The sequence below is a fragment of the Fomitopsis serialis genome (genome assembly GCF_022376445.1).
Source record: "Fomitopsis serialis strain Sig1Antser10 chromosome Unknown B0H18scaffold_23, whole genome shotgun sequence".
Classification (NCBI taxonomy): domain Eukaryota; kingdom Fungi; phylum Basidiomycota; class Agaricomycetes; order Polyporales; family Fomitopsidaceae; genus Fomitopsis; species Fomitopsis serialis.
Window position 1 is genome coordinate 94716 of NW_025954983.1, and position 13541 is coordinate 108256.

Sequence of the window (13541 nt, forward strand, 5' to 3'; positions counted from 1 at the left end):
GTGGCTGAGGCCGACGCGAGTCCGTCACGCGACGGTCGCGCGTCGTCTTCTCCCTGACCATGGCCATCGTCGACAGTGAGCACTTGCCATCCTCTCTTCTGCACCGTAGCGTATACAACCACCCACAGGCTTGCTTGGACTGCTCCCGAAAGCAGAGGGATGGCTGCCCACATGGCAACTCATTGTCGCTGTGATGGCCCTGTTCAACACCGCACAGAACTTTGCCACCATTAAGCTGACACGTAGAATATACAACACAGCCTCGCAACCAGGTATGAATGTTTTGCATCAGCCTCACTTACCCACTGATCCTACCGGTTGCAGTGACCCCTCTCCAGGCAAGGACATTTGCTATTTGGACACTTACCTCGGCCGCCATACGTTTCTACGCAGCGTACTATATCAATGTGAAGCCGTGAGTAACTCTCATTTTGCGATGCTGCTCTCCCAGATATGCACAGCCTTACCTCATAAATCAGGGTATATGATCTCGCTCTGTTCAGCTACCTCTTCGCATTCGGCCATTTTGGTTCGGAGATTTGTTTCTTCGGTACCGCAAAATTGACTGGTCCAGTCCTGAGCACGGTGATCGTGTCAAGTAAGTAGTGTATCCATCTCCATGGATGTTTATTTACTCAGGTGCCTCTGGTCCACCGTACAGCCTTCTCTTTGGCGTGGATGTTGAACCAATACGATTTCTACGTTCGCGCCTAACATCAAAACCCAGATTCAACGGGGAGTCTTCTTGTTGCTCTCGTCTTTTTGGATGGCTTTGCTCTACTGTAAGGTTGCACTAGTATCTTGTTGTCGTATATCCGTGGTCGTAACCTTGGGCTTCAAGCAATCTCCTGGTGTCTCACATCACTCGGGCTACTTCCAGAAGAGCGTCACAAGTGTCCTGGTAGCAGGTGCGTCATTGCCATATACTGCAACGCTCACCTCCGCGTCGAAGATGCTTCAGATGCAACTTGCCTCGAGTTGGGGGCACGGCGTGCTCGCAATTACATATTCGCTGTTGCTACCGAGAGCACGGTGCGTCCGCTGTTTTTCCACTGCCTTGTTGTGTTCGCCAGGCCGAGACCACACCGCTACGCCCGCTGGCCCGAAGGTCCGACGACCGTTGTGCGACACGGGGAGAGCGGCCGTCCCCTGAGGAGCACACTCAGGAGATGCATGTGGTCATGTCAGTTTCTCCTCGGAGCTCATGCATCATTTGTCTCGGCCATTTGGACGCTGGTATTCCTGCCCCGAGCGTTCTGTGTCAATGCTTTGGTACAGGCGAACGCGAGATTCGCCTTGATGCGCGCGAAAGAGCGTGACTGCGCAAGGATTGGGTGCTCTGCAGATATCTGGCGAGCGCAGGGATTGTCTAGAACGTGGCTAGGCGGAACACGGTCGTGGGGGGCTTCCCAGACACCTGATGCCGGTCTACGCCAGACGACCTCATCCGGGACCCCTTCTAGAGAATGGCGGGATCAGTGGAGCCGCTTATTTGGCGTCTGTACGCTCGAGCGTGCGTGCATTCGTGGGATTCATTTTATCTGTCTTCTCGGGAAGTGATCGCGCGCAAGGGGTTTCCATCGATGAAGTGACACCTCTTACTTCCCAGCTCACTTGCCGCATGGGGCCCTCGTCTTAATGATGCTGGATGCTATGTCTTACCGCTTGAGAGGCATCCGCACAGCTCGAGGACGTTCTTTCAAGGAGCATGTGACAGAGTAAATATGAGGGAAGTATGCAGCGAAGTAACGGTTCACGGTTCCCCCGGGCCAGGACAAACGACGCGAGAGTAGCACGGCAAGCTGGTCGAAAATCTTTGTCTCGGAGTCAAGCATGCTCACGGTGGTTAGGAGCGCGAACCGTCGTCTCAACCGCAGGGAGAGGAAATACATACATAGCGGACGGAGAACCTCGAGAATTGCGCGAGAGGACCCTCAGTCGTCGCGGTCTCGCGTCGTTTGTTCTGCATCTTGCGAACGTAGTTCTGCCGGCTCACAAAACGTAATAGGTTTCACGACCTGGGGAGATGTCTCACCAGCTACGAACCCTTCTTACCGGACGTGCATGCGCGGGCCAACGTGCTTGCAGCTGGAGCATTATACGCCCAATCAGCGACCAACGTTGTGTAGTGCATGCCTCTACGACACGCCTCCACGAGCGCGTTACTTGTAATTCACGAAGAGGCGCTGTGGCGAATGGTCAGGTCAAACAGCCGGTCGCAAGGCCATGCTGCCAGAAAGTCAGCAGACAGAAGCGCCTTGTGTTGAAGCAAGTCAGGTGAAGAAGCCTGGTCGTCACGATGCCCCGCTTGAAACCGCTCGCGTAGGTATGCTTTTGCCTCGCAAGGCCCAATGAGCGTAACGCTTCATCCATGACGAACGATGTATACAGTGCTTCTGACGCTGGTACGCCTCAATGCTATACACTCACGCAACTCACCCACGTTGTGCGGAGAAGCACTCGTATACAGTGGTCGCAATGGACCCAGTCATGTCCGTCGGACCTCGGTCTAGTCCATTATAGTGGATCCGGAGCTGGGGAATGTCGTGATTGAAAATTTAAAAAATAACCTTTGTATCTCTTCTCGCGGATGCATCTTTCTGTACTGGTGGGGTCTCGTCGACCGCTGGGAATATGTGTTGTGGCGTCATTTTGCGTCCTTGTGTTCATGATCTGCAATGCCTGCAGCTGCCGATTTGCATAGGAGCCCAGTAGGAAGTCATAGCGCAGAACGTTGGTCGCAATCCGTACGCGCTCGTGCTTTCCGTTCCGCCGCATTCGCAAGCACGTTCGCATCATTTTGCTCAGAACGCAGGAATTTTTGCACGAGTGCGAGAAGCAGTGATCTACAATATTCTGGCTGGAATAGTGGCGAGCGTGGCATGTAGCCGACGCGAGAGGCGCCGAGCCGAGCCACAGGGGCGCGTGCGCGATCACGCCGATGACTGCGAAATGTTGCCAAAGGCGCGTTCCAGCTCAGCTGCCTGACCTATACCCCGGTGACCTCCACCTTTGTTCCTGCCTATAAAAGCACCCCGGACCATGCCTCGGCCCTGCCGTCCATGCTGGTCTTCACCTCGCATTGAATACCCGTCCGCACAAACAGCACACACTCTATTCACCGTCCACTAACCGTGCGGCATACCCTAGAATGGCCTCGGAATCTCGCTCACTCGGCGAATACCCGCCGGAGCTGTTTTCTGTCATTTCTGCTCACGTCTACGCTGCTGGCTGCCCCCCTCCGACGCCCTCCCTCGACCCTGTTCTGCATACCGAAGGTGATGTACCGACTACCCTTCCGTCTTCATACCCTCCTGCGTACTGGGCGGAGTCCGTCTCCAAGCGTACGCTAAAAAATCTCTGCCTCGTGAGCCATGCATGGTACGAGGCTGCGAAGCCGTGGCTATGGCGCAAGGTTGAAGTCAGCCTGCCTCGCAACTGGCTCGCCCTTGTGGACGAGATCGCGGGGGGCGAAGGCGAGGATTCGGAGCAGGAGCAGACCGCACTCATCCTTGGGCAGACTATCCACGCGGCGGAGACAGCCGCCCTCGTGCATGAAAGCACGGACAAGGTATCCGCTCTCGAGCTGCACGCAAATGTTCTCCGCAGGCTCAGCACTCCGGACGGATCTATCCCGCCGAATTGCTCAGTCCCCTCGCCAGTCGCGAGCCTAGCCCGAGGCGCCTGCGACAGAAGAGCAAAAGTCCGCCACGATGGAAACTCATCCGCTCATCAGTGATGTCGTGCGCAACGTTATGGAGCACGAAAATCCTGGCATGTACGGTAGGCATTCTCGCTACGTGAAATTGATGCACAGGCTGATTGTTTTCGGTGTAGTCCCGTCTCTAGAGATTTCTCACGTCGGCCGTTATGTGCGACATCTCGATTTCAACCACTTCCGCACCATCGGCATGAGGCGCTCTGTAGAGGAAGGCGTCAACAACCGTTTCGTGACCGGCGAAGACTAGAATCCGTTCTCAAGGTCAGTCGACGCATGTGCGAATGGAAGTCATGATTCTGATGTAAGTTTCCGTAGGAAATGCCGAGCCTCCTGGCCTTTGGCGCGACCGAGTACATGGACGGAGCGCTCACGTTCTCTGTGTTGAAGGAGCTCCTCTTGAGAGGGTCGGCGTCTCGCGGCGGGGCAGGCCATCACGAGGGCGCGACCTCGTCATCTTTGACCCGACGATTCGGAGGAAGAGGAGCGCGAACGGCGACGCGAATGCAAGGAGCTGGAGGCTATCGACCTCACCGGTTGCATCAGCGCCGTATTTGTCAACGCTCTTACCAGTTCGTCACCGGCATCTGCTCGAAGGCTCAGAGGGCCGGCGAGTGACAGTGAGGACGAAGAGTCCGCGAACGGGGCCGCCCAAGAGCCGTAACGCTATGCGAGCCTCTCATCTTCCTGGGTTGCAGCGGCTCGGCCTGCGCGGTGTCAAGTCCATCCAGCCACACATTTGCATCCGTTGTGCTGGCGTTCCCGTCCTCACGCACCTCGATCTCTCTTGCACTCGCATCACTCCCGACCTACTTATCATGCTCGGGACATCCACCACGATTCACCTGCAGTCGCTCTCACTGGAGCGATGCAACTGGCTCACGGGCGAGAGTATCCGCCACTTCCTCGTACACGCCCCTTGCACGAGCGATATCCGCCAACTCAGTTTGTACGGCGATCCGACGTGGCCCTCCCCGCTCTCCGTCGAAGACCTGGACGACGTTCTCGCGAACGCTCCCTGCTTCACTAGCGGCAAGTTGGTCTACCTCGATCTCTCGAGTGCGCCGTTGACTCGTGCACACCTGCGCGACGTCGCTCCCCAGCCGAATCTCCGCTCGCTTGGCCTGTCTTACATGCGCGAGCTCGAGCTCGGTGTGGTGGCGGACTTTGTTAAAACAAAGGCGCCCAACGTGGAGGTACTCACCCTCGTGGCGAGCACGCCCGAGCTCGGGTATGGCTCACAGCGTGTGCCGGTGCGCCAAGTACCCATCACGCTGCACGCGCAGATCATCCGACCGCTGTGCACGCCACCTTTCTCGTTCAGCCTGAATCCGAGCAAGAGAAAGGCGGTCGAGCCACCAACACGTCTGCGCGTCATCGAGCTCGCGGCGTCGCTGCTCGCTAGTCTCGGCTCAGGCGCCAGCTCGTGGCGGGTTGTCAAGAGCAAGGGCGGCAGGGCTTGGTACGTCGACGTGGCGAGTGGTTGGGTGGCGGAACTCGGCGGCGAAAACGACGCTAGCGTCCTGAAGAGGGACCTACCGTCTGGGCACCCGTGGCGACTTGCTCTCGAACGTTTGTCAGACGCTAATGGAAACGTCAGCAGTGGCATAGGGTGGCACTCCCGGAAGTTGGAGGTCAGTACAATCTGGTACCGACAGCTGTGCGGCGTGCTGACTTGTTCTTCTTGTGTGTACTAGGTGCTGCACGGCCATGGACTTCTCGGGCGGGAAGCAGGGCTGTACGGCGCAGTATCCTTCGCTTATCAGGGGTAGGGACAGTGCCTGCCTGCGGTTCTTCGGTCAAAACATTTCATCCCAGAACGTCCGGACACCTTATTGTCGGCGACCTTGTGGAACGGTCGTGTTGTTCTCGGTGGCACGGCCGTTTCCATGGCGGTTCTTGTGTACGTTGGTACGTTAGGACGGAACCGTGGGGACATTCTGGAATTGTTATCACGACAGGCTGAGGCCGTGTCAGTAGTACGACCGTTAGCCAGAAGCTGAACATATTACTACCGCCCGGAGTCACCGATAAAAGTCCTTGTAATTGCAACATACGTATACCCTGACTTATGCAACATTTGTAACATACAGTGTACTTTTTTTTTTTTTTTGATTCCTTTTATTGTCCGCGAGGGCCTAGCCCTATGTAGACAAGACTCTGGCTCTACGAGTAAGTACGGGTATGTTCTATAAGGATCAGGCTGAGCATGAGCTCATCGCCGAAGCGAGAGCTTGAGGTTGTAAAATAGGAGAGTGGAGTGGAGTGGGGTGTCGAGGCAGTGACCGTAGCAGTAGTGTGTATGTACAGTAGCAGAAGACGCGGGCGCAATGAGATCGGCGGGGTTGGGTCTATATACGAGTTGAGTCTATGTATGAAGGAAGTGGACTCCCGCCCGGGAGACGACACGCGTTCGATATGGCTAACAGACTGGACGAGCGGTCTGGCTCAAAGCGGGGCGCGAACGAGGTATACAGTGTACTATAGCCTGTACATGCATGTCTAGATATGGGGATTCTCGGAATGTGTGGTTTGGATGTCTTAGTTACTCAGCGATTCGAACTCGGCTCAGCGCGATCAGTGATAGACCGCACCCGATGAGATCTGAGTATGTTTGTGACGAGTGCGGAGGCGCCTGAGCCTCGCCTGAGCGCTAAGCCTGCATCGGACTCCTCCTCCTCCTCCTCGTCGATATCGCTCTACAATCGCTTGCTCGTACTTCTGTTACTTACCGAATGTCAATCAGACTGAACCATCGATGTTCAATGGCTAACAAGCTTTGCACATGGCATATGCATCTCTCGGGATATCATCGCATGAAGGAAGCACGATGGCGATTCTGACTCCGAGTCAGTCTTGTACGACCTGACTCAAAGCTTCCTTGCTTTGCAGAGGTACGTGTTCCACTATAGTGCATCCAATACCTACCGACTACTTGCGCCAGCGATTCGTACTGCCTCATGTTACAAGATTGCCCTCATCATTCAAGCGTTCGCCTAAGCAATGTCTGTATAACCGCGAAGTTGAGCCACAACTCAGAGAAGAATGGACAGGCTCAGCATCTGTGCTCACTACTGCTTTTTCATGTAAGGAAGTGACTTGTTCTTCAGACGCACGTCGCAGGCTGTGTTCGAGTCAATAGAGACCTTTCGGGAAGCCATCGCCATATCCGTAGAACAATGGTCACTAGCCTAGGATGCGCTCAGCGCTGGCAGTGCGGCATAAACAAGCAGCCTGGACGTGGCGCCTCAGAGTATGTTCTTCTGAAATGCAGAGTACTTCAGTTGCAGAACAAAGGTCCGCACTTTGCGGATTGGGTGGGTTGGACCGCACGGTGCCGCAAGTCGGAGTCGATGCGGTGAACAGTCGTCGTGCTAGTGGCGCAGTTTCTGTACCACAGGAATGCAAGCGTGTGTAGAGGATGTCGTTCTCGGGTGCGCCGACCATTTGCTAGTGTTCCGCGAAGTGATACGAAGCAGCGAAGGAAACAGTCGCCATACGGAGTAAGCATAACGCCCACTGCGTTGCTCGTTGTAAATGACGTATCTGCCGTTACATAGATGTCAAGGAGTCGCATTGGAAACTCTACTCTTGCTTACGCGAACATGCTGTATCTGGGTTCAGTCACTGTGAGCCGCGTGCCGCAGGCCGAGAAGCCTTTTTACGGCCCCATCCCCTTTTCGTTCTCCCGGTATGACCTCACGAAGAACTCATGTCGGCGCGGTATCTCTTCAATTTCAAACAGGGAACTGCGCATGTGTATCTCGATTCTGCCCTCGCAATGGCGATGCATCACTTGCAATTGGATTCATATAATCGCTTTCACCGTGCAGAAAACGTGAAGGACATTTAACTCACGATGCCTTCGTTTTTAGGAGCTAGATGCTGAAAAATCTCCATGTTCCGGTCGAAATACATGTAACGTACTTCCTTTGAGGTCGGGTCCACGACGTAAGTATGCACTGCATGCCGGCTTGTAGTTGTTCCTTATACATTGACCTCATGATGATCTCAACCGCATCTCGTTAGGTGAGTGAGTTGTGCTCTGCTTCCTTGCCCTCCTGATGACCGGTTCTTCTCACGGCAGGCAGTGTACCCCTCAGCCAACTGGGCTCAATGGCGGGTCGGGGTCAATCTCGCCAGATGCTTCCCTGGGCTGAGGCCGAAGCATAGCCTGACGCTGATACGCCCGTCCCCGGCGCAACATGCATGAAGCCGCCGGCCTCAAACCATACCTTTCGGACTTTCTTGGGCGGTGGTATCATTGCCGCGCCATGCGTCATGGGTATGTAGAATGCGAAGATCGGATACCTTGAAGGGATCTGCAAGGCCTTACGGGCTGAATTTTCTTCAGGAGTCGACCAGAACATTCTGCTGTGCGAATGCACAGCAGAACATGCCTTTCCATCACGGTAAGACATCTACACTGTGCACTCTTGGCTTGATATACTGAACTGATGAACCTTAGCACAGTACTGATGCCATTCTCTGGCTCACTTGATGTTGAAGCAAGGACTGTCCTCGTATCAGCGATATCATGTGAACATCACGAGGAACTATCTGCAACTCGCATTTACACATGAGAGCACAGCTGCAGGCTGTCGTACTCTGTATCCACGACCTTGGCTTGGGACATCGCCATAGCTCACCGAATACCCGTCACATTCCGATTTTTTGCCTATGGCATCACCGCGATACGTTCTATCTCCGTCTTACGCAGTGACATTCCGGATCCTTCCATAGATCGTCGACCCTGCTGCAAATCGCGTGTAAGTAGCTGCGATCCTAGTACAGCTCAATAATTCATCCTGCACGCGTCATTTCGCTCGGCCCGCGATAGAGTCGTATCTCGGACAATACGCTAATGGGCATGCCGTTCACCGACGTGTCGGTGAGAGCCATGTAGTAATAAATATGTGACCGCCGGAGGCGAGGACATTCTGACGTGCATCATTTCTCCCGGCACAGCTTCTGCCCTTGCCAGTGAACGCGATTCCACGCGGTCATATCCGACACCTAATGGATCGTCGTACACGCATCGGGTGTTCACTACTTAGTAACAGGATAAATGATCTACTGTACTTGTCTCGAACGAGGCACCGACTCACGTAGAAGTACGAAGCACCGCATGCCTTCAAGCTATAGACACGTTCTTTCCGTTTTTGGATGATACATCCCGTGCTGGTCCCTACACGGAGAAGCAAGTTTCACTCGATGTCAGCAATGGCGATGCATGAACCCGAGAGAAACGTGTCTCAACCACGGACGGCGCCGAACAGAGCTTCCATAGGCGTAGCGACTCATTGATATCTTGCCGGCGCAGTGGCGCGCGCTCTTGAAGCGATGCCGTAGACGTCCGAGAAGGCCACGGGCTCTCTGAATGCTTGCAGACCCTGAGACCTGAGTAATTCCTCGCCGCTGTGCGAAACTGAAATCCCAGCCTTGAAGGCTACGCGGACCAAGCCCAAGGCCAAAGCGAGAGAATCGTTTAGTACACAGGCTTCGACCGTGGCACACAGCCTTTGGCCTCGAAGCGTACGGTTCCAAACTTCTATCTAGGCATTATCCGTGAGCTTGTCCATTCTCGCTGACTCCGTGCTCTAGCGTAGATAGTGCAACACGCACATGACCTACACTGTAGCACTATTCAACCTAGATCCCGCGATTCATGACTCTACCTCAAGCTAAGTTATCTGTAACGCAACCACAGCAGAAGCACCGAAGACTGATCCACAGTACGTTCAAGCGGCCCGGATCCGGATATTGTAGCCCTGCGCGACGACTGTAGGCTTCCAAGTACCTGATTAGCCAATGACGACGAGGCATGGAAGCAGAACGGAATGATCCCGGAGTGGGCATCCTCGATCGAGGGGCCCTACGCATCCTAATCTGATCCGTTACCTGCTCGTGCGATGGCCTATATGGGTGGAAATGGGCGTGCGGTGCTCGTGTCTGGCAGACACGAGTATCTCGTCGTCCAGGGCAGGTTCCAGCTGGGAGCGTCGAGTCGTCGCCGAGAACGTAGCCCAGAGATCATCTCCGGCGGCCTGGTGTATGTAGGCAGGAGTCGTGTATTCCCTGGCAGTTGCAGCACTGCAAGTGGCGATCCGACATTCGTGCGTGGAACGCACGCCTCGGATGCATCTAGAACCAGTCCGGGATGACGAGGTGTTGCATAGACAGAATCTCTTGGGCCATGGCGCGTGTCGTCGGGCGGGTATTTTGGTGCTATGGCGCACAGACGGTATATATCGCGCGGTGTGCACGTTGCTCACGCTGTAATGCTGATCTTTGCACTGACCTGAGATGAACAATCGTGCAGGGAGTACGCGAGATGCATATTTGCCTGCCAGTGCTGCGCCGGGACGGGGACTTACCGTGAGCTTGCGCGCGAGTCGGGCCATCTGGCGCGGCGCACGCGGTGAACAGCAGGCACCGGTGGGTGAATGCTGCCCACTGCGCATAACTAAGGCCATACGACAGCGATGTGAGCCTGTGTAATCTGCGCCGAGCATGCTATGTCTAAGTGTACAGTGCACAGGGGGCGCAGCTGTTCTTAGTTGAAGCTGTTAAACGTTAATTGCCGAATTCGGCGAGGCTGTGCGGTTAATGGATCGTGGGCGGCTATCGGCTACGTCGCCACAGTTGCAGGCTTGGGACGAGCGGCGAGAGACCGTTGGTGCCGCAATTGCTTGGCGCACTACATAACACACAGCCTGCATTCGCATGCTTCCGACGCTCCTTTTCCCCTCAGGACGCTCCCTTCTTCTCCATCTCAGCATCCCCCAGTTTCACGAACCTTTTGTGTCTATACTCGCTTTGTTCGACGGAGGCTGTGAGCGCTCGAGTACAGCCCGCGCAGTCGAACCGTATCCTCATAAAGGCCGCTTTGACAGGTACCTGGGTCAGGACACATATCACAGCCTCTCACAGAGCGTCCAGAAGCCTGCGGTATTATTCAGGTGCGCATCACGCGCAGAACCTTCACGGAACAACGATTTGAACCACACAATCCAGACAGTAGTGCAACAGATCTCGAGGCACTGCAAGCACTCACAAGTGTCAACTCGACATCTTTTGCGTCCCGTATAAATCGGTCCGTCCACGATGGGTATGTAGCCAGCACTCCCTTTGCGATACCCGATAACTGACGCCATACCCACGCACTCCGTCAACGACCTTGCAGCCAGCACAGAAAGTCACAACCTCCACTCAGCTGAAGCCCAGACACTGGTGGCAAGCACGACCTTACCGCCGTCTCCTCTGGTTCACCGTCGCGCCACATTCGACGTCACCGATTCCCGTCGGCAGTCAACCCGCTCCCAAGCCAATTCTAAACGGGCATCTACCCTGCCGAACCTCGCACGAATAACCTCACGAATGTCTATCATCAAGGAGCGGTTCAATCAACAGCTGGAGCCAGCTCGCCCGCTAGGAACAGCACCGGGAGTATGGCAAGGGATCAAAGCAATCATCGTGATGTCATGTAGGTTGAAATTCGAGCAGCGTCTGGTGGGCATGCTGACATGGAGACGACAGGGTTGAACGTCCTCTTGGTCTGTATTCCAGTATCTGTACGTGCCCCATTTTCCACCTGGTGGCGTTCATTGCTCACCGTTCCACCCTGCTCCACCACTTAGTGGGCACTCAATTTCGCGCTTCCGCATACGGACTCCAACGATACCCTGATTTTCATATGTGAGTATTGAGGACAGCATGCGCCTCACGTGTGCTTAATATGTCTCTTAGTTTCATTCCTCTCTATCATCCCACTGGCAAAGCTCCTAGCATTCGCCACGGACGAGCTGTCATTGCGGGTAGGACAAACGCTGGCTGGACTGCTCAACGCCACACTCGTAGGCATCCGTTCCTGTTGTATCGCTATTCACCTACTGACAGTTGTCTTCAGGGCAATGCGTGCGTATCTATCTGTTATGCCCCTAGTACAGTGTCTTATGTCCACCCGACAGCGTGGAACTCATTGTAGCGGTAAGTGGCCGGTGGACCTATTGACCACCTTCTGTGGCTCACAATGAACTAGATCATAGCGCTCATCCACTGCGAGCTGCAAGTCGTCCAATCGTCATGTACGTTATCGCTGTCACTTTTGGCGCTGTTCCCCCACATACCACGCGCCTCCTGAACTCAATCACCTCGTTCGATCGATCTCTCCTTCCACGTCCAAGCTTTCCACTGTGGTTTGATGGCTGACCCCAATCCTCTTGACAGTGGTTGGCTCCATCCTGAGCAATCTGCGTGAGTAGCACCACCATCCTTGGGCGGCTGAACCACAGACTGACGCCTTTGTCCACAGTTCTTGTCCTCGGCATGTGTTTCTTCGCGGGCGGTGTCAAGTTCTCGGAACAGGGGTTCGGTCAGAGTGCGTCTCACAATTCTCTCACATTCCGCCTTCCAAGTTTCTGACGGAGCTATACACCGCCTTTTCAATATGTTGCACTGCCGCCGTGGTCAACTGCTTCTATTTGCTCCTGTCCCTCCGGAACTCCATGGACTTGCATACTAAACTTCTAAAGGCGCGGTACAGCTTAACTCGTCGCTCCTGACCGTGTCAGTCATCGCGGTGCTCCTGCCGGCGGCGTTCCACGAGGTGGCGGGGAGTATCATTCCTGACGATAAGGAAGGCCCAGACGTTCTAAGCTTCAGCAGAGGTGTAAGTACCGCCTCTACTTCTGCCGCTTTGCCTTCGCGCTTCGAACCCGAGTAAACACGCGGCTGACTTTGTTCTTCCCCTTCCTCGTGTCCGTCTCTAGGCCGCCGTCATCTTGTTGTTCAGTGCGTGACACATTGCTTCTACCACTTTTGCCATTGGTGGGCTGACACGGCGCTTTGCTTTTCGCAGTCTACGCGTCGTACCTCGTGTTCCAGCTCTTCTCGCACAAGGAGCTGTATGAGGACAGTGCCGACCAGTTCCGGTCAACCAACTATCCCGCCGGCCGCAACACGATCCAGAAGCCGAAATGGCTGCACGTCCCCGCGCGTCGACGCAGCCCCAACGCGAGCTCGGAGCCGCTGACGCCGCCCGCGGACAAGCAGAACTACGAGATGGCAGGCATCGCGAGCAGCCCGCGGCCTATGCACGAGGACCCTACCACGGCGGCGAGCCCGCGCGCAAGCGAGGCGGGCAGCATGAGCGAACACACCGGCGCGGACACGGAGGCGCAGAAGGAGGGTGAAGAGGAGGAAATCGAGACGCCACTGTTGAGTGTGCCGATGACGATTGGCCTCCTAGTTGTTGTGACGGTGCTCGTTGCGGTCACGGCGGAGTGGCTCGTTGACTCGATTGACGGCCTGACGGACGGTGGAAAGATCGGGAAGGAATGGGTTGGTCTCATCTTGTTGCCTATCGTGGGTAACGCGGCGGAGCACGTCACGGCGGTGACAGTCTCGGTCAAGGACAAGCTGACGCTGAGTTTGGGTGTGGCGGTTGGCTCGAGTATCGTGAGTTGCACTCCCGACGCTCTCCAGTCAGGACACTAATTAACTTTGCCTAGCAAATCGCGCTTTTCGTTATCCCGTTCACCGTCATACTGTCATGGATCATGGGCAAGCCCTTGACGATGCTCTTCGACCCCTTTGAGAGCATTGTGCTCTTCCTCTCGGTCCTCGTTGTCAACTACACGGTCCAGGACGGAAAGAGCAACTGGCTCGAAGGCATGATCCTCATGTGCCTATACCTCATCATCGCCGTCACGTTCTGGTATTATCCTGGTAAGTCCGACCGCCAACAATTCTACGTTGTATCAGACGTTTACCGGTGATCCACTCTAGGTGTCAGCATTTCTCAACAGATTGCGACCCAGAG

General features: G+C 55.2%; 4 protein-coding genes across 4 annotated transcripts; all 4 read left to right on the top strand.

Moving 5' to 3' along the window:
* Window positions 1-59: 59 nt before the first annotated feature.
* On the top strand, window positions 60-714 carry B0H18DRAFT_1084384 (Erg28-like protein; the record flags this gene model as incomplete). Its single annotated transcript, XM_048031781.1, has 5 exons — window positions 60-75; window positions 129-272; window positions 325-415; window positions 480-598; window positions 662-714. 5 exons carry the CDS (start codon window positions 60-62, stop codon window positions 712-714), a joined length of 423 nt encoding a protein of 140 aa, XP_047894851.1.
* Window positions 715-883: 169 nt separating this feature from the next.
* On the top strand, window positions 884-2731 carry B0H18DRAFT_999733 (uncharacterized protein). Its single transcript, XM_048045587.1, has 5 exons — window positions 884-1032; window positions 1851-1956; window positions 2009-2322; window positions 2392-2405; window positions 2458-2731. The coding sequence occupies exons 1-3, from the start codon at window positions 953-955 to the stop codon at window positions 2279-2281; spliced, it is 459 nt and encodes a 152-aa protein (XP_047894852.1). The 5' UTR covers window positions 884-952; the 3' UTR covers window positions 2282-2322; window positions 2392-2405; window positions 2458-2731.
* A 420-nt stretch (window positions 2732-3151) lies between these two features.
* On the top strand, window positions 3152-5490 carry B0H18DRAFT_1084385 (uncharacterized protein; the record flags this gene model as incomplete). The annotated part of the gene is made up of 12 exons (XM_048031782.1): window positions 3152-3649; window positions 3670-3735; window positions 3762-3783; window positions 3838-3945; window positions 3969-3982; window positions 4037-4125; window positions 4149-4170; window positions 4197-4338; window positions 4394-4754; window positions 4779-4971; window positions 5005-5352; window positions 5416-5490. 12 exons carry the CDS (start codon window positions 3152-3154, stop codon window positions 5488-5490), a joined length of 1938 nt encoding a protein of 645 aa, XP_047894853.1.
* Window positions 5491-11098: 5608 nt separating this feature from the next.
* B0H18DRAFT_874618 (Sodium/calcium exchanger protein-domain-containing protein) lies at window positions 11099-13497 on the top strand (the record flags this gene model as incomplete). The annotated part of the gene is made up of 11 exons (XM_048040364.1): window positions 11099-11204; window positions 11258-11292; window positions 11359-11416; window positions 11468-11619; window positions 11760-11805; window positions 11948-11974; window positions 12033-12098; window positions 12253-12389; window positions 12490-12511; window positions 12579-13177; window positions 13231-13497. 11 exons carry the CDS (start codon window positions 11099-11101, stop codon window positions 13495-13497), a joined length of 1515 nt encoding a protein of 504 aa, XP_047894854.1.
* Between the last annotated feature and the right edge of the window lie 44 nt (window positions 13498-13541).

What these genes read in the sequence shown, in the direction of transcription:
- B0H18DRAFT_999733 (XM_048045587.1), top strand. Translation starts at nt 953, where the DNA reads ATGCTTCAGATGCAACTTGCCTCGAGTTGGGGGCACGGCGTGCTCGCA. An exon ending in CTGTTGCTACCGAGAGCACG is followed by an intron (nt 1,033 to 1,850) that starts GTGCGTCCGCTG and finishes CACGGTGGTTAG; the next exon opens with GAGCGCGAACCGTCGTCTCA. An exon ending in AGTCGTCGCGGTCTCGCGTC is followed by an intron (nt 1,957 to 2,008) that starts GTTTGTTCTGCA and finishes AAAACGTAATAG; the next exon opens with GTTTCACGACCTGGGGAGAT.